This window comes from Acanthisitta chloris, unplaced genomic scaffold, assembly GCF_000695815.1.
Source record: "Acanthisitta chloris isolate BGI_N310 unplaced genomic scaffold, ASM69581v1 scaffold19824, whole genome shotgun sequence".
In the NCBI taxonomy this organism is placed as follows: Eukaryota; Metazoa; Chordata; class Aves; order Passeriformes; family Acanthisittidae; genus Acanthisitta; species Acanthisitta chloris.
The window spans coordinates 12,633-34,376 of NW_008670099.1; the positions used below are offsets into that span (position 1 = coordinate 12,633).

At 42.5% G+C, this 21,744-nt stretch overlaps 2 protein-coding genes across 3 annotated transcripts in view; one reads left to right on the forward strand and one right to left on the reverse strand.

The window, feature by feature from the left end:
- The first annotated feature begins 1,544 nt into the window (after positions 1–1,544).
- On the forward strand, positions 1,545–10,751 carry MPPE1 (metallophosphoesterase 1). Its single transcript, XM_009073559.1, has 9 exons — positions 1,545–1,819; positions 2,724–2,832; positions 4,196–4,299; positions 4,853–4,933; positions 6,641–6,749; positions 7,612–7,683; positions 7,797–7,919; positions 8,710–8,850; positions 10,272–10,751. Exons 1-9 carry the CDS (start codon positions 1,545–1,547, stop codon positions 10,452–10,454), a joined length of 1,197 nt encoding a protein of 398 aa, XP_009071807.1. The 3' UTR covers positions 10,455–10,751.
- Positions 10,752–12,053: 1,302 nt separating this feature from the next.
- GNAL (guanine nucleotide binding protein (G protein), alpha activating activity polypeptide, olfactory type) overlaps positions 12,054–21,744 on the reverse strand; it is a 14,346-nt gene continuing 4,655 nt past the window's right edge. For both annotated transcript variants that reach the window (XM_009073561.1, XM_009073562.1), the window contains exons 5-7: positions 20,712–20,842; positions 18,713–18,780; positions 12,054–13,999 (exon numbers count right to left, since the gene is read on the reverse strand). In XM_009073561.1, coding sequence (XP_009071809.1) covers positions 13,853–13,999; positions 18,713–18,780; positions 20,712–20,842 — 346 coding nt within the window. In that variant the 3' untranslated portion in view covers positions 12,054–13,852. The remainder of the gene's footprint in view (positions 14,000–18,712; positions 18,781–20,711; positions 20,843–21,744) is intronic.

Consider the following 21,744-nt stretch of genomic DNA (forward strand, 5'->3'; position numbering starts at 1 on the left):
ATTGTAGAGGAAGAAAGAGGAAAGGTGGAAGAAATTTAGGGAATAAATTCTCTACTGTGAGGGTGGTGAAGCACTGGAACAGGTTGCCCGGAGAAGTTGTGGATGCTCCATCCCTGGCAGTGTTCAAGGCCAGTTTGGATGGGGCATTGAGCACCGTGGTCTAATGGGAGGTGTCCCTGCCCATGGCAGTGGGGTTGGCACTAGATGATCCCTTCCAACTCAAACCATTCTGTGATTCTATGATTCCAAGAAACAGAATGGTGGAAGTGTGGGCATTTTCTCCTTACACCAGGAATAATGAATTTCTGTTAAATGCTTGTAAACGAGTGAAACAATAAATGAGCTCTGTTACAATTGTGGATTGTTGGAGTGAAGACATTTGTTTTGGATTAGCCTTTAACATGGCAGGAAAAAATATTGTAGTTTCAAAAGAGGTAAGTTCCCTGTTTGGGTTACAAGCTGTGCAAGGCAGAAGGAGGCAGTAAATATAGTAACCTTAACAATTTAGGCTCATTTGCACACATTTCTCTATGGCTGTAATGCAGTTTCCGAGGCTTAGATGTTTCTTGTTTTCCTCTTGTTAGAAAAGAGGCAGTGTTAGTGAACTGGCTGTGTTCTTGGAAAGCTCCTGTAAACTTGTTCTGGAATAGTAAATTGCCTTTGGTTCTCTGAGGTTGCTACAATGAGCTGTATTAAAAGTGGTAATGGTATTGATTTGGTGTAGTCATGTTATATACTTGTGCCAGGTGGTGTCCTCTGGAGGGTGTTTAGCCTGGAGAAGAGGAGGCTGAGGGGACACCTTATCACTCTACAGCTGCCTGAAGGGAGGTTGTAGTGAGGTGGGGTCAGTCTCCTCTCCCAAGCAGCAAGTGATAGGACAAGAGGAAACGACCTCCAGTTGCACCAGGGGAGGTTAAGATTGGATACTTGGAAAAATTTCATCTCTGAAAGGCTTGTCCAGTATTGGAACAGGCTGACCAGGGAAGTGAAGAAGTCACAACCCTTGGAGTTACTTAAAAGGTCTGTGGATGTGGCACCTAGGGATGTGGGTTAGTGGTGGACTTCTCAGTGCTGGGTTAAGGGTTGGACCCAATCTCAGAGTTCTTTTCCAACCGAAATGATATTGTATGGATCCTAATGGATTTTGTTTTGTTGTTGTTGCTGCTGTTCAGGCTAAGTTCTGTCTTTACCTACCTTTGACCCCCACTCAGTGTTTTCAGTGTATAGTTCTTAAAAAAGCATCATGCACCAAGTTCCTGGCTCAGTGGCATGGCTGTCTTTGTACCTGAAGGAGAAGACCAACTTTGCTTTTAAGGTCAACTACACATTCCCTAATCTTTCAGGGTGACAAGAAGCTAAGACTGTAGGCCTTGCATGGTAGATTTTCACAGGCAATGCTGACTTAATGAATATTTCATTTTGTATTTACCCCACAGGGATTTTGTACTGACAAAAAAGCCCAACATGATCCTTTGACTCGGCCCTGCTGTTTTCATCGGAGAGAGAACTGACCCATTGGGAAAGACTCTTATGCTGGTACTGCAATGCTGAGCTCTAGCTTGACTACTGTGAAGAATCCTCCTCTGAAGAAGAGACTCTGTTTTCTGCTGAAACTCATGTGCTTTGTCAGCTCAGTGTTAATATTTTGCGAGTTTTTAATTTATTATGTGGTAATTTTTCAATGCCAATGGCCAGAAGTAAAAGGTGGAGCTCATATGGGTGAAGAAGAGACTTCAACTTCAGTCCTAAAGACCATGATTTTAGCTGATACCCATCTACTTGGTGAAATCAGAGGACATTGGTTGGATAAGCTAAGAAGGTAATTATTTTTTTTTAAATAATCTGTATCCTGGTTTTAGACTTTTTAATAGTAGCTAATGGGACAATGATTTACTGTTCTAATTAATTGCTGTTAATGGAATTGTAATGAAAAAAATAATCAAATCATAGAGTTTTAGGGGTTGGAATGGACCGTATAGTCCCAACCCTCTGCCATGGGCAGGGACACCTCCCACCAGACCAGGATGCTCAAGGTCCCATCCAACCTGGCTTTGAACACTGCCAGGGTTGGGGCATCCACTACCTCCCTGGGCAACCTGTGCCAGTGTCTCACTACCCTCACAGGAAAAAACCTTTTCCTAATACCTAACTTAAACTTTCCCTCCTTCAATTTAAATCCCTTACCCCTTGTCCTGTCACTGAAGCCCCTAACAAAGAGTCCCTCTCCAGCTCCCTTGTAGCCCCTTCAGATTCTGGAAGGTTGCTGTGAAGTCTGTACGCAACCTTCTCTTCTCCAGGCTGAACAGCCCCAACGTTCTCAGCCTATCTTCATAGGAGAGGTGCTCCAACTGTCTTATCTACTTCGTGGCCTCCTCTGGACTTGCTCCAACAGTTCCATGACCTTCTTACATTGAGGGCACCAGAACTGCACACAGTATTCCAGGTGGGGTCTCACGAGAGCAGAGTAGAGGGGGAAAATAAACAAACTGGTATTAATTCTTGCATGTGTTGGTCCTGTTTGTATTGTGGTGGAATTACCCACCAGGTAAGAATCACTTACTGTAGCTAAACCTGATTTCTAAGTATTTAATTTGAATTTTATATTATGTTTTCATATTTCAGTGTGTAGAAGTCATCTTCCCATTGCCAAGCTGTGTCTGTGTGTTCAGAGCTGAGGATCCAGAGGTTAGGTAGTGATGACTGGCTCTGTATTTCCCTTTCAGAGAATGGCAAATGGAGAGGTCTTTCCAAACTGCCTTGTGGTTACTGCAGCCAGATATTGTTTTTATTCTGGGAGATGCCTTTGATGAAGGAAAATGGAGCTCACCTCAGGTATGACATCATCAAGTCTCTTATTTCAAAAAAAGGAGGATTTCTTGGAGAAAGTGGATGACAGGAGAAAGCAGACTAGGCATGCAAGGCTTTGTTTAATATTGCTGTAGTTGTCTTATTCTACTGTTTTAGATATGAGTTGAAATACTGTGATTCTGTAGTATCTTGACAATTTTGCCCCTTGTATAAAGCTTGCAAAATGTAAGCATCTCAGTGTGTGCCTCTCTCTTACATACTTGTGATGTGCTGGCCTGGGCTGGATGGCAGGTGCCCACCAAATCTACTCTTCATTCCCCTCCTCATATGAAATGCTTATGAGTTGAGAGAGGGGCAGGGAGAGATCAGTCACCAGTTAGTGTCATGGAAAAAACAGACTCCACTTGGGGAAATCAATTTCATTTATTGCCAATCAAATCAGAGTAGGATAATGAAAAGATAAAAACAAATTTTAGAACACCTTCCCCCCACCCCTCCCTTCCCAGGTTCAACTTCACTCCCAATTCCTTCTCTCCTCCCTGCAGCAGTGCAGGGGGATAGAGAATGGGGGTTGCAGTCAGTTCTTCATGTTGTCTCTGCTGCTCCTTCCACCTCAGGAGGAGGACTCCTCACACCCTTCCCCTGTTGAGTGTGGTGTCCCTCCCATGGCAGACACTCCTCCACTGACCTCTCCAACATGAGCTCCTTTCACAGGCTGCAGTTCTTCAGGAACAGGCTGCTCCAGCATGGGTCACCTATGGGGTCACAAGTCCTGCCAGCAAACCCACTCCAGTGTGGAGTCCTCTCTCCATGGGTCCACAGATCCCTGCCAGGAGCCTGCTCCAGCATGGACTTCCCATGGGTTCATAGCCTCCTTCAGGCACCCACCTGCTCTGGCCTGGGGCCCTCCACAGGCTGCAGGTGCATCTCTGCTCCACCATGAACCTCCATGGGCTGCAGGGAGACAGCCTGTCTCACCATGGTCTTCACTACAGGCTGCAGGGGAATCACTGCTCCAGCACCTGGACCACCTCTTTCCCCTCCTCTTTCACTGATCTCAGTGTCTGCATAGTTGTTCCTTTCACATATTCTCACTCCTCGTTCTGGCTGCAATTGTGCAGTTTTCTTTTTTCTCACCTTTGTAACTGTTATCCCAGAGGCACTACCACCATTACTGATGGGCTTGGTGTGGCCAGCAGCAGGTTCATCTTGGAGCTGGCTGGTGTGGGCTCTGTTGGACATGGGGGAAGCTGCTGGCAGCTCTCATAGAAGCCACCCCTGTAGCATCACTGCTACCAAAACCTTGCTGTGCAAGCCCACTACAATACTAGTGATTCCCTTTGATACTGTGGAACAGCATTAATTTCTCCTTTTTTTTTTCATGCAGGCATGGGCAGATGATGTCAGGAGGTTTCGGAAAATGTTTAGGTGTCCAGCTTCTACTGAGCTAGTGGTGATTGTTGGGAATCATGACGTTGGATTTCATTATGAGTAAGTCTTGAGTACACAAGTGCCACAAATGAATTGTCAGCATGCACATGGTAACTGCTCTTGTGTCTGAGTGACCTGTTTTGTGTTATACTGAAGGTTTTTGATCATGATCAATTAGAAAGTATTGCAATCTAGAGTAAGACCTTAGAAGGCATCCACATGTGCACAAAACAAGTTTCGGGCTACTTTTATACATCTCTGACCATATGTGAAGTCGTTCAGAGCTTTCTGTGTTGGCATGGAATCCTTGAAGCTGCTTTTCCTTGTGCTGGGCCTCCTTGTGAGAAAAGTATGCAGTCCAAGCATATTTCTTTTCCTGTTACCTCAGCACAGAAGAGTGTAAGTGCCCTCACTCTGCTGTGCTTGTGCTGATGGGACCGGGACAGAGAACACGATGGGTGCCAGCTCATCCCTGTGAGTTTGCTGAATGAACGTGTGAGCTGGATAATGGAGCACAACCTGCATGAATGGTCCACACACAGCGAAGCAACTGTGTCAGATGAGTTCTAATGGCAATTTCTTATCTTGGTTGTATTTTTGCTCTGTGACACAGAATGACTACTTACAAGGTAAATCGATTTGAAAAGGTTTTCAACTTCACTTCAGGGAAGCTAATAACTCGGAAAGGAATAAAGTGAGTATGTTTAATTTTTTTTCCCAATGTTTAGAGCAATGTATTGAGCTGATGGACCAGAGTGATGAAAACCAGAAGTGGAATTTCTAATGCAACAGTATGGCAATGCTTAAGTTAAGAGCATTTTTTTATCATTAGCTTATGATGTATTAAACCCGAAACACTTTGTACAAACCTGTAGTTTGATATGGAGTGGAAGCTGTACTTTGAGCTAGGTAAATTGTAACAATTTCCTTTTAAATGGAAAAGTACTGTGGAGTCAGAATCCACTTCTCTGGTTTGCCTTTTCACTTCCTTGCAGCTGGTAATGAGCCATAGCTGCAAACATAACAGAAGGATTCATAAAGAAACACAAACCAACCACCTGTGTTTACAAATTAAGAGTTTCATTAATTTTAATAAGTTCTTTAGCCTTCAGAACTTAACTCTTGCTTGAGGAATTTGGGAACATAGTTGCTTGTCCATGGTTTTTCCACAGGGTGGGGTAATAATGCAGAAGTTGGTTTTGGCTTAAGAGTAGACTTTGTTCACACAGTTGTGTGTCAGTGGCTGCAGTTTTCTGCCCTGTTACGTGTAGATACCATGCAGGAACCCAGTGAGGGGAAGCAGTAGTGAGTTTGTGCAAAGGTGTTTGTCTTTAAAGCTCAGATACGTGAAGGGAAGGCCCATTTCAACTCTGTGTTTGGCACATGTGCCATCGGGTTGTAATCGCTCGTGTCAATGTGAGATTCAAAACCTACAGGTTTACACTGGTCCCTTTAATGGAACAAACACTCAAAATATTCTGAACAGGTCTGGAAATGGTTGTGTCTATTTGAGGAAGAGCTCAGTATGAACCTGTTGTTTATCATGCAGATGTGAGGCCCTCTAGATATGTATTTCAGCCGTTTTAAAAATGATTAAGGAACATCTCCATGTCCCCTCTGATAAAACAGCACAGCAGAATTCCTGCCTGCAGTAGCAGATTGTATGCAGCTTAATTTGTTAAAAGAGAATTAGATGTTTTTTGGTATTGATGAGTATCTCTGAAGTGGAGGCATTCAGCTCTTTTGTGTCTGTAAAACATGCTGAATTGAACTGGGAATACATCTCAAGCCCTGAGTGTGTGACTAAATGGATATTAATCTTGTGGCAGAAGTTCAAAGTTGATTTGAATCCTACAGGGAAACTTTCTATTACAAATGAAATCCTGTTTTCTATGTGAGAGACTGCAGGGTATGGAACAAAGTTTGTTCAGAGTAGCCAAATGCAGCTCTGGTTTGCTTTTCAGTTGTTCTGAGGAGATCTGAATGGCTAAAATTCTGTCTCTGATGTCTACAGTGTGTGTGTGGGGAGAGAAGCAAGTTCTCAATTCAGAATTCAGCTTAGTGATGAACTTCTGACATTCCACTAGAACACCACTTCAGCATCTGTTAAAATATAAAAAAGCCCTTGAAGCTTAAAGGTGAAGTATAGCATCAGGTGTAATATGCAACCTCAGTAACAGCTGGTTATAAAGCAGCTTGCCAGGCAGAGAAACTCTCAAAAGAGGGTTTATCGCACCTGATTCCAAAAGCTGTTACGTTCTGCTGTGGTGTTGAGCTGTGTCCAACTCTGGAACACGTGTGTTTTATAAAAGAAAGTTTATCCCACACATGTGCATGAACAACAAATGCTTTCCTGTCCTCCCCACTACCCTTCTCTTTGCCCACCCCTGGTATTTTCCAGCTTTGTCCTAGTGAACAGTGTAGCCATGGAGGGTGATGGCTGTGCTGTCTGCAGTACCTCAGAGGCAAAGCTTGTGGCACTTTCTCACAAACTGAACTGTTCCCAGCAGGTAAGAGCTTATTAAAGATCTGCTTACACAGCAACTCAGCTGCCACTATGGGAATACAGATACTGCAGCAATAGTCTCCTGAAAAAAACAAGCTGCTTCCAGTTCATATTGAAACTTGTTAACAAATCTCCTCATTTCCCTCTTACCATTTTTACTTAACTCTGTTGCTTTGCGCCAATGGTGTTGACTTCCTTGTTAGTGTTGACAACAGGGGGTGTCATTTCCTCTGTTCCAAGGAATGGCAGAAGGTCTCTAACACTCCCTTTGACTTGAGATACATAATCCTGCATTTATATTTATGCATATTATTCTGTTTTATAGCCTTCAAGCTCACCTGTTCTTTTAGCTTCTTCATTCTACTGCAGTCCTGTCTTGATAGCCTAGTAATGTTTTAATTGTAGTATTTTTTGATCAAATCCAATTGCTTCTTGTCTTTCATTCATCTTCCTTTTGTCACAGGCTGACTGGCTGCACAGTAGGCAGTATGACTGACTGGGCTGGCAGTCAGGCAGGAAACCAACTCCCAGTGGAAAAAGTGCTAGACTCTCTTTCAGGCTGCCCTCAAACTCCTGTGCCTTGTTTGTGCCACGAGATCCTACTATTGCTTTCTGCATTCAACAAGAGCACAGACATTCACAGCATACACAGAACAGGGAATTACATCAGTCCAAAGAAAAAAACTCTTAGAAGTTTATACAGTGGATAGTATTTAAACACTGTACTCTGAGCTGATACTGCTTTTTTAAAAAACCAAACCCAAACCAACAAATTCCCCCAACCACTCAAAACCTAACTACTGCATAATCACCTTCACCCCTGCTATGGTAGACAGGGGTGAAGACATGTATCCTTTTATTCACAGAAACCAAGTAATTCCAACAAAAGATGCAGTGGTGTGGAAAAGCTTCCAGCTTCGGAACCCATCCTTTTACAGGTGTGTTACAGGTTGGATGAGGCAACATGTTGACATGTTGGGTTGGTGTATTTATTACTGTTCCAGAAAAGCTGAATCACTAACAACTGTTCCTTGCTTTTAATTACTCCCAGCATTACCCTCTCTATCGAAAAAGTGATGCTGAATGCAGCGGAGAAGATTCTGCTCCTCCAGAGGAGAAGAACATGCCCTTCAAAGAGAAGTATGATGTGCTGTCTCAAGAGGCATCACAAAAGGTTTGATTTATTGGGAACCTGAGTATAGGTGGGTGGGTGAGAGGGGGACGTGAGTGTAGATATAAATAGACTAAAACCTTGTGGTAAGGCTCTTAGCTGAGACAAACAGAGCACAACTGCTCCTGCTTTAATGAGGCCTGTCAGAGGCTGCTGTTAGAGCTGCTCCCCTGAGCATCATCACCATCAAGGCCTTGATTCTGGTGAGTTTCCCAGGGCCTGAGTCCTGGTGCTCTTAAGTCTGCTGCAGTGCTGTTATCTCCCCTTTAGCATTTTGTACTTTCTGTATTGTGTAGACTGTTGACAAACTTGGTAGGAAGCCACAGTTTTCCAACACTTTTAAAGCATTCCTTTTGTTGAATTAGTAACTACAAGAAAATGTAAAGATAAAGTATTCCCTAAAACCCTAATGGTATTTGTTTCCTTCTGCATAAAGGTCTTCATTCAAGATTGTCAGTAAAAGATTCTTCCTTAAGATATGAAAACAGCATTTGCTTTACTAAACCTGAAGTTTTCCTGTTTGTGATATCAAAAGCATTCTTTTTCCTTTGTTCTTCTGATGTGTATGGCCAAAAAAGAGCCCAGTATTTGAGATCAGGACCAAATGGGTGTGATTAATATTGCAATGCCAACACATTTCTTACGGGAAAACAGCTGTTTACCCAAAACACTTTGTAAGGGTATCAGAATTGCCGTAAGTTCATTCTGTTAGAAGAAAAAAAAATGGGGGGGGTCAGCGCAATTTGTTTCTAGTTGTGACTTAATTCTTGTGCTTTACTATTTGATGTTCTAGCTGCTGTGGTGGTTTCAGCCCCGTTTGATTCTCAGTGGGCACACACACAGTGCGTGTGAAGTGCTGCACGCGGGGAGGGTTCCAGAAATCAGCGTCCCGTCGTTCAGTTGGAGGAATAGAAACAATCCTAGTTTCATCATGGTAAGTTTTAATTTTTTTTATTTTTGTCAGATAACTTTCATAAATAAATCAACATGGCAGTCAGCTATATTTTAAAACTGATTCTACCTGTAAAAATGAAAAATAATTAAAAAAAAAATTGCCTACCCACCCAACCCACTCAGTACACTGCATCCACTTTATAAAGTACAGCTGTGGGAGCCACATGTTCTGTGTGGTACAAAGCAAGGCTGTTAAAGATCTAATTCGTATCTGGGTACAAGCATCTAACATTTTCTTATAAAGAGGGTGCATTGTAAACTATTGACTTGTAAAAATAATCAGTACTGTGCACTGAACAGCAGAAAGACTAGTTTGGCTTGGTTGATTTACCAACTATGAAAACAAGACTGTGTCCACCTCAAACTCTTTTGCACGGTCATGGTGGTTTTCAGAGTTGTGCCTTCACTGCTTGGCGCAGTGGAAGCGTCTGCCACGTGCCCACAGTCTGCCTCCTCTGCCAAGTCACATTTCATACAGTGTGTTGGTTAGGCTTGTGCAGGCAGTTCCAGTGCTCAGTATATCCTCAGAGGTAAATCAATTAGTTCCCCAGTTCAAAAATAAAACAGAACTCCTAGAAACTTGGAGTAAGAAGCAAAACCTACAATCTGTTTACAGAGTAGTCTGTGACTTGAGGGGGGAAATCTTTTTTGTATTTTTTTTACTGCTGTTGAGTTTAGGCTGCTTAATACACAGATAACCCCAAACTTTGAAATTCACGTTATGCAACTGTTAGTATTTGTTGTTGAAAGTAGTTCTGTTTATTCCATATTCCTGAGAGTAGCTGCCTTCAAACTACACACGCTCTCTGCACACGCCAGACAGTGCATCTTCACTGCAAAACAAGAGGTTGGCTAATCAGAGTCGCATCGTCTTCACTACTGTTTTAATTCCTCGGCCTCGGTCCATTGTAAACGTTAATTTGAACTGCAAAGTCAAGCCAAAACCCAATGAAGTTCTTTGTTGTTAAAGTTCATAATTTGGATTAGCCAACGTGTTTTTTGCAGCATGTACTGGGTAGGAGGAGGGCTCGGGAGGAGGAAGGGGCACATTCACAAAACCTAACTTTAGCCTGGAAAGGCTCCTTCCAGGTGGATTTACAGCAGCTAAAGTTAGGCTTCTCTTGAAGGCAAATCAGATGAGGAGCCCAGCTCTCTATTTACGCTAGATGGATAGATTGGCCTCTGGGCTAATGTTGGCCTGGTGAATATTCCAGTTAGTGCCCAGCACCGCAAGGTATGGACTCTTCAGCCCCCTGGAGAAGGCACTGGTACTAGGAAACTGGCCCCAACCCTTGCCACCCAACATAGGATTTAGGAATTGGAGATCTGACAGCCGTGGTGTTTACTCCTGATTCAGAACTCACTGTAACAGCAAAGTGACAGTCTTCATTTCTTTTCCAGGGCAGCATAACACCAACTGACTTCTCCCTCCAAAAATGCTTCCTTCCGTATGAGAGCAGAGTCTTTACTATATACTGTGCAGCAGGTGCTCTGCTTGTGATCCTGATACTAGCTCATGTTCAGCTTCTCACTCCACCGTTTTATTTTGCTCAGCGTTTAATCAGTAAGCATAAAGCAGTATGAAGAGCCAGACATCTGCATTCAGTCACTGAAATACCAAAGCTGAGAACAGTCAAACATCAGACTATATTCATGCCAGCAAATGACCTAATTTGATTGCTAGTCTGAAGGCAGGTTGCATTTACACATACCATAGAAGTCCTATACAGCTGATATGACTACTACAGGATAAATAATTAACTGAAATGAACGTTTCATGCTGTACAAAAATACTGTATTCGACAATCAAATGAGTCCTTTTCCTGCTATAATTTTTGTATCAAATTTGTATATTAAAAGTGTAACTGTACATTATGTAAATCCTATAGCCTCATCACTTGTCTGCACTAGTGTCTTACCCTGGTGGAGGCTGAGTCCTGCAAACTGGAAACGTTTCTCTGTTTTATTGCTGCATGGCCCTTCTAATGTCATACTTGTATTTGTTAGGGTCAGGCAGAAACTAGATGCATCAGCACTGACAGATGCAGATTTCCATAATCTTTTTAGGGCGTCTCATGTAAGGGACTGTGGTTTGGGACAAGAAATCTTCTGGTTCCTGGCACAGTAAATTGTTAGCTGACTATAATTTGCAGTTATCGTCTACCAGACAACAACGGGAAGAAGCTTGTGGATCCAGTTTGCTGATACACACTTGAAACCTGCTTAAAAAAAATAAAATTGGGTGACACCTCAAGCTGCTATTTTCAAAAGATGTGCTATGATGAGCTTAAAAAAAGAGGGCCCTGTTGCATTCCAGAGATCAGTGTGGTGAGGGGCCCTCCACTTGCCGATCTTCTGCGAGAAGGAAGGTCAAATACAGCTGCAGTAACATTATCCTAAGCCTTGGCCCTCAGTCTAAGGACAGACAGGGATAGGAATGCGCCTTATTTGAGATTGCTGCAGGGCCACCAAGTTCTGTTGACTTTATTGTAATGTCACATTTTGAACTGCACTAGCTCCTCCGTGAGGAGGCTGAGGCCACCAGCTGCCTTGGCCTGGGTGGCAGCACAGAGAAGATAAAATCTGAGCTCAGAGTCTTCACATGTTGTGTGAGGGAAGGTGGGACAAACCTACTGCTGCTCCCCACCCACCCCAGAAAAACTAGAGGGATTATTTCACACCAGGACCAGTTTGCCTGCTGATGTTCCTGCAGAGGCTGGGAGCTCTAACCTGAACTTCTGGGCTGGGGCTAGTTTAAAAAAAAAGACTATCTTTTGTTTTTTGCTCTATTACTTTCTTTGGCATGGGAAGTGAGAGAATTTGGGGGGTTTTATTTACCATTAGCTTATTCCACCCAGCCTTTCCCTGTTTGGGAAGTATGACTAAATTGAACATACACATTCCTGGGAAGAGTCGTATTAGAGTATCTAAAATGGGACTGATTTATCATCAACTAGAAACAAGTTCTCAATTGGTCCGTGGTCAGAATTGAACAAGATGACTGATTGGGGTTTGTAACTAATAAGGATACTTAAGAGTAAAAAGTTAATAAAACCTGCTGATTTATAACCAATGTGGGGACTGTGTTAGCTCTTAATCTCTCCCTAAATTTAAAATGGAGTGGGGGGAATGGTCTGAAGTGTGGTAAAACACTCTATAAAGTAATGTAGTCTAACACTTCTCTAGGTTTCTGTTATTGCAACTGTAATTTTAGACATTTGTACAGGTTATCTTGGACACAGGAAAAGTATATAGTCACAGACATAAAACACCTATGTATAAAATATAAAGCAGTGTTATAGTTACTAAAAAGGACATGCCTTATTGCTACAGCAATTCTTGCTTTTTATATATTGTACTGTACCACAACTTGTTTTGAGAATGTCATTTGCATAAATTATTCAAGTTTGAGAAATATTCACACATTTTGATTCTACAATATTTAAAATAAAACAATTTTCTAATGTGTCTCTTTATTAAAAGAGAAATAAAAATGTCATCTTGTAATTCTCTTAGGCCAGACACGAGGGTTTATACACCTTTTTTTGTTTTGTCTTATCTTCTTTCTCGCTATTTACTTGCACAATGAAAGCCGCTGTTGGTACAAAGATTGAAGAGCTCTATATAATGGTGCTTTACACATTCACAATCGGTCTGTGCAATTGTGAAGTTCTATGAATGACCAAAGAATTACCAAACATATTTTCTAAATATAAAGGAAAAGAAAAATAATCCTTGGTTCCCATTAAAACAACACCAGGTTGCAATTTGGACACTTGAATGGATTCCAATGTTTTAAAGCTGAGACTTCAAAAGAGAAAGGCATGTTTGCTGCAACATCCGGTGACTGTAATACCTTACTTGGAAAGGTAAGTGGTTAATTTGCATAATTTATAATTTTTATACTAAAGAGCATTTTTATATAAACCAGAAAAAAACCCCTAAACTCTACAGATAAAGTTCTTACCTCCAGTCACTGCTGCAGGTAAGGTTGACATCAAGCTGTACAGCGCAATCAAAAACATACTTACATCTTAGCTCATTTTACAGGTACAGCCATAATCAAGGCACAAAGATCTTCTACAAGTATTTTTCTTCAATAAAGTTGTACAAAATAATATTACATTTTACAGTCTGTACAATATAATAAACCAGCAGTAAAACAAAAAAATATATATAGGGAGAGGACTGTTGTCCAAGAATGATCGGAACTAAAAGGATCATTTTGTGGACAGCACAAATAACATAAGTGAGGGTGGTAAATTTTCTGCCTAGATGCAACAGGCTGAAAAGTAGCTTTAATTCAAATGCCTGAGGTGTGCAGAGACACTTAGCTCCAAAACCCCAGAAAAATTGCTTTGTCTTCACTGTTCCTCTCATTATCTACTCTACTTCCTGTGCCAGTAACGGCTTAAAAGAGGAGGTCACTTTATCAGTTGACCTGCAACTCAGAAATGCTAAAAACTGTGACAGAGTAATAAATATTGTGGTGCTGCTACATTGTGTGTCTACTTCCTCAACAGTATTTAATAACCTGATACAAAGTGCATTAATCTTTTTTTCACCCATCAAGTACTCTTCAATGTCATGTTAAAAAGGAAACCCACACAGAGGGATAGGTATGACTTTAGTGTCATCCAGCTGACATACCAGTTTGAACTGACGTTAACCCGCTGGAAAAAATTTAGCAGGCCACGTTCAGTTTGAACAAACAAAACCTAAGGGAACAGAGGTAGCCGGAGGGCTTAGTGGAATGACGAAGAAGTGGCATGTCAAAAAAAAGCACAAAAATAGTCCCAAAAAGCATGAAGGAAAAATAACCCAAACTTGCTTCAAATCAGCTTTAAGGTTAAATAATTAAAGTAAACAAAGTGAAGAGACTGACATTTCTATAGTATATTCTTCCACCCTGTGTGGGGTAGTATCAAGAGAAAGAGTAAGGAGCAAAGAATTTAAAACCACAGGTTCCACGGTGATCCCCCTCACAAGAGTTCGTACTGGCGGAGATGCATCCTTTGAATGATGTCTCGACAGTCGTTGAACACTCTGCGGATGTTTTCTGTGTCCACTGCACATGTGAAGTGTGGGTAGCAGTAATGTCGGCCGTCCCCGCTCGCCGTACTTATCCTCTGTGGGAAAAGAGGGAAAAAACGGGTCAGGCACTGTGCCACGAGAAACTGCACATCTCAGCAGTCTCTAGACTCAGGGAGTACCAAGAGCCCTGGGAAATTCTGTATATAGATCACTGGTGGAGGTCTGGTCCAATATGAATGACAAATTTGAAATGAAGATTACACAAAGCTATGGATGCTATTCAAGGGTCAATAGATTAGTACTTTGTGGGAGCCACCGACGCCATCAGCAGTTGCACAAGCTATTACCACGTACACATCACTGTGCAGCTGAATCTGTGCTGCTGACAGCTGTGCACTCTGCCATGCAGCTGTCCCAGGAATTATTTTCTCTTCTTTTCTGGTGCCATCATGTGGCAAATTTTTGAACTCTTGTTTTAAATCGGCAATACAACACTGAAAACCTCCCAGCTGTGAAGTCAGGCGTGGCAGAGAACCGTGTCCTACTGCTTCTGCTTCTTGAAGCTGAAGGCCCCCTGAAGTTACCTTCACTTGGAGCACCTACTAAGCCAGTTGAAGACTTGGTATCATCACTGAGCCCAGAACGTGGTGGAATTATGGCCAGAGTGGCCACGTTCCCATAGAATAACAAAACATGTACAAAACAGTAAATATCAGAACATAGAGGATTACATTTTCTATACATACATTTTATATACATACATATGTATATATATATATATGTAAATCTTAATTTTGTTCTGCATTTCTATAGAACTAAGAAATATAAATCCACTCTAGATCATTATATTGAAGAATACATATGGAATGTCATTATAGCAGAAGGTCAGTTCTTGGGATAGTAATTTTTGTAAATATTTTCTAAATTTTATTACAAATTACACTGACTAAACAACAAAAGACAGAGTCTTATCTCATTCTGGCTACATTATATATGTTTAACATAGCGATTTATTTTACATGTAGGATTGAGCTTTTAAATACCTACAGGCAGAGATATGCAAAACTCTCTAGATAGATCTTTAGAAGTCATGATTTACATAAGTAGATCAGCAAGAAATTGCAGAATTTTGCAGGTAACTTGGGTAATCCTAGACATTCAACACCAATTACACAGGGGTGTTCCATACATATTCTAACCATTATTTTCTTCTTGCTATGCTACACTCAATACCTAGTTCAAGGCTTACCATCATGAAAAAAATACCAGTAAGTTTGTTTGTTACTAATAATTTTGTGTTTACCATGCACTGATTTCAGTGCTGTCTATGGCACTATGTCTAAGCTGCCCACGATGTTCTAGTGACACCTGCTACAAATACAGCATGCCGAAGGATGTATTTTCAAAATATTAGGGGTTGGTCTGTCACCTGACAGCTCCATAGTGCTGAGGAAGACATCTGGTGCAGGTAGCTTGAAGCCCAGAGACACAAGTGCTGTGAACTGCCAACCTTTGGGATACCAAAGGGCACAAAGACAGGTGGCCCCAGCCAGGTGAATGGACACTGAGAGACACAGAAGGAGCCGAAGACTTGGGAGGAAGAGCAAGACTTGTGCAAGGGTAGACAGTGAGGATATAAAAGCCCAGGGGTTTCTTTGCTGGGGGTCCCTCTTCAGAGGCACTAACTCAGGCTGTTTCTGTGTTACTCTGCTGTAAGAAAGCTGCTTTATGGAACAAGATGTCTGAGAGTCTGCTGTGGGAAACCAGGGGTCGAACCAGAAAGGAAACCTGGCCTGACTGTGTGAGTATGGGGTGTGTAGGGGGTCAAGCAGGGAACCAGTTGGCTCACTGGAGCTACCCACTGTGAAGAGCCTTCAGTCCCAGCAGTTAAAATCTCTGGCATTCGGACCGTGACTGCCATACAGTCTCGTGACTGGTCAGACTGGGAAGTTTCCTCAGTAGTAGTTCTCTCATTTTAAGATAAATACAGTATTTTCACCCCTACTCAAAACTCATTTTGAATAGTAACATGTTACTTAGCACCTGTTGGGAGGGGAAAAAACCATAATCCCCTGGGACAGTCATAAAAGAACATTTACTTTCCAAGTGGGAGTATTTAATACCAGTATCCCTCCACTGCAGGGGTCAGGATGAGAGTTTCCAGTGCAGAGTCAAACGCAGGATTCAAGAAAGCCTTGTCTGTGTGTTTGAACAGCAGCTCCTTCACCTCCCAGACTCGGATTTTTTAAAAACCAGCAAGAATGAGAGGGACTATGCCACTGTTTTAACGGGCTCCCTATACACTGGGGATGTATTCAAACAAAACATCAGCAGCTGGAGAGCTCTGTGTACAAAACACCAAAACAGGGCTGGGGAGGAGCCTCAACAAGAAGCGCTGGAGCACACTGCCTCCAGGAGGAGTCTGGGAGGAGGCAGGATGTGCCTGAGATGAAGGACAGAGAATTTCCTATGAGATATGTTTCCAGGACTGGGAGATGCCTTGGTCAGCCCAGCCCTGAAGTGTGGGCATATGTGTCCAGCCAACCCTTGCAGCTGCTCCCCTGACTGAAAACCCACAGTGCCCAGCAGGCAGCCCTGCACCTACCCTGGGATGAGGAGCTGACATACTTTGCTCTTCCAATACTCATGCACTACTAGTATGGCAATAGTTGTTGGAAATGTGGTCACTTTTAACCCCCTTCTAAAATTCTTCAAATTACATGCTTTAAACTGGCCAGAACCAGCCAGGCAGAGTTTAAAGGGGTGCAGCACCATGGTGATGATTTTCACACGTATCCACAGCTTATGCAGAGCTGCTACTGTGATAAAAATCACAATAAAGCATAGAAATTAATAAAACCAGATTTCTCTGAATCATGTCTGAAAATTTAATGGAGTGGGACAAAGAAAAGGTCATAAATGAAAAGACTTGGAAAAAAATGTATAATGCAATACCAAGGTGGACACAGGTAGAAAATATACACCTTTTCTTCCTGGCACCTGGCTAAGGCCATCTGACCCCTCCCCAGTCTGTATGCTGAACATATTTCCCCTGTCCCCTTTGTCACTCTCTCTCTGAAACCTCAGCCTTTTGTGCCTGACCCCATGGAACTGGAGGTCATTGTTTCTACTTGGCCTTCTCCCACCTTGCCCTACCCATGCATGGCCCCCATTCCATGGAGCACACACACCCTGTTCAGACCTTCTGTGGGAGGGGTCGATTGCCAGACTTTCATAGCATGTTAAGAGGTTGGAATGGACTTTAGGGATCATCTAGTCCAAAGCCCCTGCCCTGGGCAGGGACACATCCCACCAGACCAGGTATTCAACTTGAACAGCACAAGAGTTTCAAGCAGCTGTCAGAGTGACTACATTGCTCTGTTTCATCATGCTGAGAAATCAAGCACAAACCCAGGAGAGAGACACACTGGTTATGGAGGAGACTCTCTCTGCCAGGCCTGCAAAAGTTGGAAGGAGATGGGGGAAAAGCTGTTTTGGTGCCATGCCTGAGCCCCAGGGACTGCCTGGCAGCTGGCAGGTGCTGGCCTCGGCCCAAATGCTTCCCCAGCACCTGTGGTGGGTTTTTTATGCGGTTGCAATGCTTACGCCCCCTCCTCTCCTTCTCTGCTCCGTAGGTGGCCTCTTTCCGTAATGCCAGTGAGTCATGGCAGGTAAGGACCTCGCCCTTGATGTGTTGGGGTTTTTTTTTTAATAATGAAAAGAGATAAAGGTGGGGAGTTTCACCCTAGTTTCCCCATAAGTAGGATCTCTTAGAGCCACCCTCCTTCCAAACCGGATACCTGCACCTGCTTCACAGCATTTCAGCATTACCACAAGAGAGCTTTGGCTTGAAGTGGGTTTTTTGTTTTGGTAACTCTTACGCTAACACAGTGCAATCTGACATTTTTCCTTGGAATCCGGAAGGCTAAGGCGCTGAATGGAAATCCCCAAAGTGTGAACACACTTAATTGCTCCTTTCTTTCTTATTGCGTCAATAGCTGTAAATCCGAACAATACTTGTAAATGCATAATGACTAAAATTCTTAATTCTAATGATTTAATTTGTTTTCTCAAACACACCCAAATAGTTTCTATCAGTAGGGCACAACAGAGGAGCTTTGGTTCTCGTCTCTCTTACTGCTCTGCACAGTGGGAAGAACTCCGTGTGAATCAAACCACAAGTGACACTGGATTAAACCCTCTGTTTCTGACAGCACAGCTCAGCTCTGATCGTGTGCCTGATAACTGCTTTTGTCTGCGAAATGTAGACAACACCTCTTCAGCTGCAGCTTTAAAGGAAACCTTAATTGCAAGAATAACTGACCAGACAAGGAAACTTTCTTGTGATTCCTCAGTGGGACCATGACACCAGTCCTAGGGTGAGGCAAACCTCCTAACTGGCACACCAGAAATCTTATTTAAGGATAAAATAATAAAATCTGCTTTCCCTGCCCCCCCCCCCCGATCCCTCTTGCCAGCTGACCACTGCCAAAGTCCTTGGAGGAATGAAGGATAAAAAAAAAGCCTATTTGCTTACACATGGACTGTAAATGACCATTTTGAGCGCTAACGCTTACTTGCTGTGTGACACTTTGCATGGCAGGTGACTTTATATAAAATGAGCATAAAAATGTGCAAGCACTGGGGAAGGTTCTGCAAGATGGGTGCCTGAAAAGAATTAGAGAATTGCCAGACACTGTCCTCTCCTTCTAGCTTTCTGCAGAACCCCATCAGTTTTCCTTAAATAAACTGTGCCATCTGTCAGTATTTCCTATGATAGAATAACACATAAGATGAAAATTACTCACTAAAAACTCATCCCGGATGAAGAACTTGGCTCTTGTGACTTTGGGGTCTTCTCCTGCATCTGGTGTTGCTGTTTAATTAAAAAAAATGCCATCAGAAAAATGAAAAACAAACAATCATCTACTTTTTATAACCAAAGATTTAATAAGGAAGAAGTAGCCCTTCAGTACAGAAATTGAAATGTTAAGTATCTACAGGAGATTCCCAGTAGGTAATTCTAAAATGGAAGGGCACTGTAAAACCTGACTATGCATACAACATATTTTAGGAACCTGAAAAGTGCTGAAATCATTGCAACAATGTCATTGGTCATGTCACAAAAAGGCTTACTCATATCTACAAGTTTGTTCATATAGATATAAAACAAGTGGGAGTTAAGGTGTAACTTTTACCAGAAAATATGATTAGAAAATGCAGCTGAGCTGTTCAGTTTCTGCAGCAGAACATTGTCTCCTGAAAAAAGCTTCTGCCGGCAGGAATTTGAGATTAAAAATCGTTAGTCCAACCTTACACTTGGGAAAAAATGATAGCATCAAAAGATCTTTTGATATGTATATCTATATATTATTTCCAGGCCCCAAGTCAGCAGAATACTGAAGATATACTCCCTGTTGAGGGGCCTTAGATTAAATTCTTGCTGAGCAGGAGACTTGTCAGTCAGTACTAACTGTTTGTCAGCAGACAAAGTCATCGCTATCTAGACCATGCAACAACTGTATTTACTGTAAGTGTAAAAAACAAAAGAGTGAAGAGATAAGCTAAGAATTTCCTGTCACTGTGATATCTCCTCACCTAAGATACCCAACCAGATAGGGCAGGATTTATCAGAATATGGAAACATGTCTTTTATCTGTAAGTGCTACGGGTAAAAATAGAGCAGCAGCACAATCCACAGGACCTTGTAATACAGTGCTGCTGCCCTTAAATAATGTCAGCTGGAACCACAGAATAGATGAAAAACTACAGGTTAAAAACAGAGACCTGCTTCATGTGTGAATACTCTGGATCACTCTAGATATCTGCTGTGAAGTCCCTCTGAGAAACACCAAAATCTACTTTATTCTGACAATTGGCTTACTATAAAAACAGTGATGAAAATTCACTCAAACACTGTCTATCTGCTGTGGTGCCAGGTTAACTCAGATTTTAGGACAGTTTATTTATCCTCCACATTTGCAACTCAGCCTCACACTCCTGAAATTCCAGACCTGAATGAAAGCTAAAAATAGCTTATTACCATCTTCACTTCTATAACCTAGGCTGTTGGTGGTGGAGCACAAACGTCAGGTGGCTGTAGGCACCACACCAGGGGTGTCATTCAGGTAAGGCAGAGGCTAGTGGTCAGAAAGTGCAAGTGTTACCACTTTTGTCAGACCAGACCTAAGACACTTGGGAAGCCTCTGCCTGGTGTAAAACTGGCATAATTAACTAGAGTTTACTTATGCAATGTTATTGCAGTGCAGGAATCATCATACTTCTTGAAATGGTAAGAAAGAGAATCCATGCTAATCGCTCCATCGCCACAGCTCTCTTCCTCCTTATTGATGTGGTTTCCCTCCATTAAAGTTCTGCTGGGCTTCCCATCAGTAGTTCAAAGGCTGAAGTTTACAGTGTTGGAGGATGCAGAACGGCTGCAAAATAAGTCTAATGAATCTCGAACAAAGTTCAGCACTGCAGGAGGCCCAGGCAGAAGCATCAGGCAGGGGGAGAGGCACCTCTGGAAGCTTTGCTTTCCTGGGACCAGTGGTTGCTCCAAAACAAGGGAAGGCAGGTGCTCTGGAGCCAGGCCCTGCAGTCCTCCACAGCAGACAGAACTCTTTCAGATCCTGCCCATGGTGGGATACCTCTGTGCTACATGCTCCTTACCTGACCAACAGGTTAAGGAACACTGTGTGCTGTGAATCTGTGTGTGTGTGAGAGACAGAGAGAGAGAGACGAAGAGAGGCACCATGGGCTGGGCCATGTCAGCAGGTCCAGTCCCAGCACAGTGAAAAACCTTACCATCCTCAGGTACAGTATAATGCGCGTATTCAGGAAAGTAATCTTCGATTTTTGACTTCCCTGCCAAGACTTTTTCAGCCAGCATGTCCTGTTTATTCAAGAACAAAATGATAGAAATGGTCCGTAACCACCTGTCAAAAACAAACCAAATGTTTGTGTTATCTTTGACATGTTAATCAAGGAAAATATACCATGTCAATAGAAAATTTATTGGCTATCCCTGTATGGAGAGCGAGTGAAGTAGTGTGGAACATGCTTCAACAGAAAAAAAAAGGATGGCCTAAATGGTTGTTTCAGTTGGGTTGCACCTGTGCTGGTGGGTGTAATTCTGGGATCAGTAAACACATTTATAAGAACTGCGGCACATGTTGCTGAAGGGAGGAGTTTTCGAAAGTTTTTCAAAGTAATCCTTAAGATATCAAGTTGGGAAAATGATGACATTTTCTAAAGCACCACAGGCCACAACCAAACATTACTGTCTGCTTTGTTTGGCTGTGATGAAGCAAAAGGAAAAGGCTGGAAATCTGCCTTCCCTCAGACTGCTCTGTCTTAACTATTGTTCATCCACACATCTTCTCGGGTGGCCTGTGTGACATCTGATGAATCAAAAGAGAATAATCTCTCTTTTCTTCTACAATTAATCCATCACCGTGATAATGTGCCTTTGGGACTTGCAGTTAACATTCTTCCTCACTCCATCTTCAATCACCTCTCGGTGCAGAGCATCCTCACAGGTATGTGCTGAAAACTTCATTACCTTATTTTACGTATTGTTTTTACTTACTCTCTATCAGGAACCTATTTGGATTGCTACTTGGTTACACATCTACAATTTACAAGCACTGTGGCAGAATGGCAACTTAATGGCAGTTACAGTCAGATTAGATCTGAGACATCATCCCACAAGGCAGAGTTACCATGTGCTCTCAGAGATGAGCCTTACGAGAGCGGCTGCCCACGCGGGGATCGAGCGCACAGCAGCCTTCAACTGAATGCAACACCACCAGCAAGCTGCTCCTGCTGCTGCATTTCA

Excerpts from the sequence above, each read along its gene's own strand:
- MPPE1 (XM_009073559.1), top strand. The coding sequence starts at position 1,545 with ATGCTGAGCTCTAGCTTGACTACTGTGAAGAATCCTCCTCTGAAGAAG. Across the intron at positions 6,750-7,611 it reads AACTGAACTGTTCCCAGCAG|AAACCAAGTAATTCCAACAA; the intron begins GTAAGAGCTTAT and ends TTTTATTCACAG. Across the intron at positions 7,920-8,709 it reads CTCAAGAGGCATCACAAAAG|CTGCTGTGGTGGTTTCAGCC; the intron begins GTTTGATTTATT and ends TTGATGTTCTAG.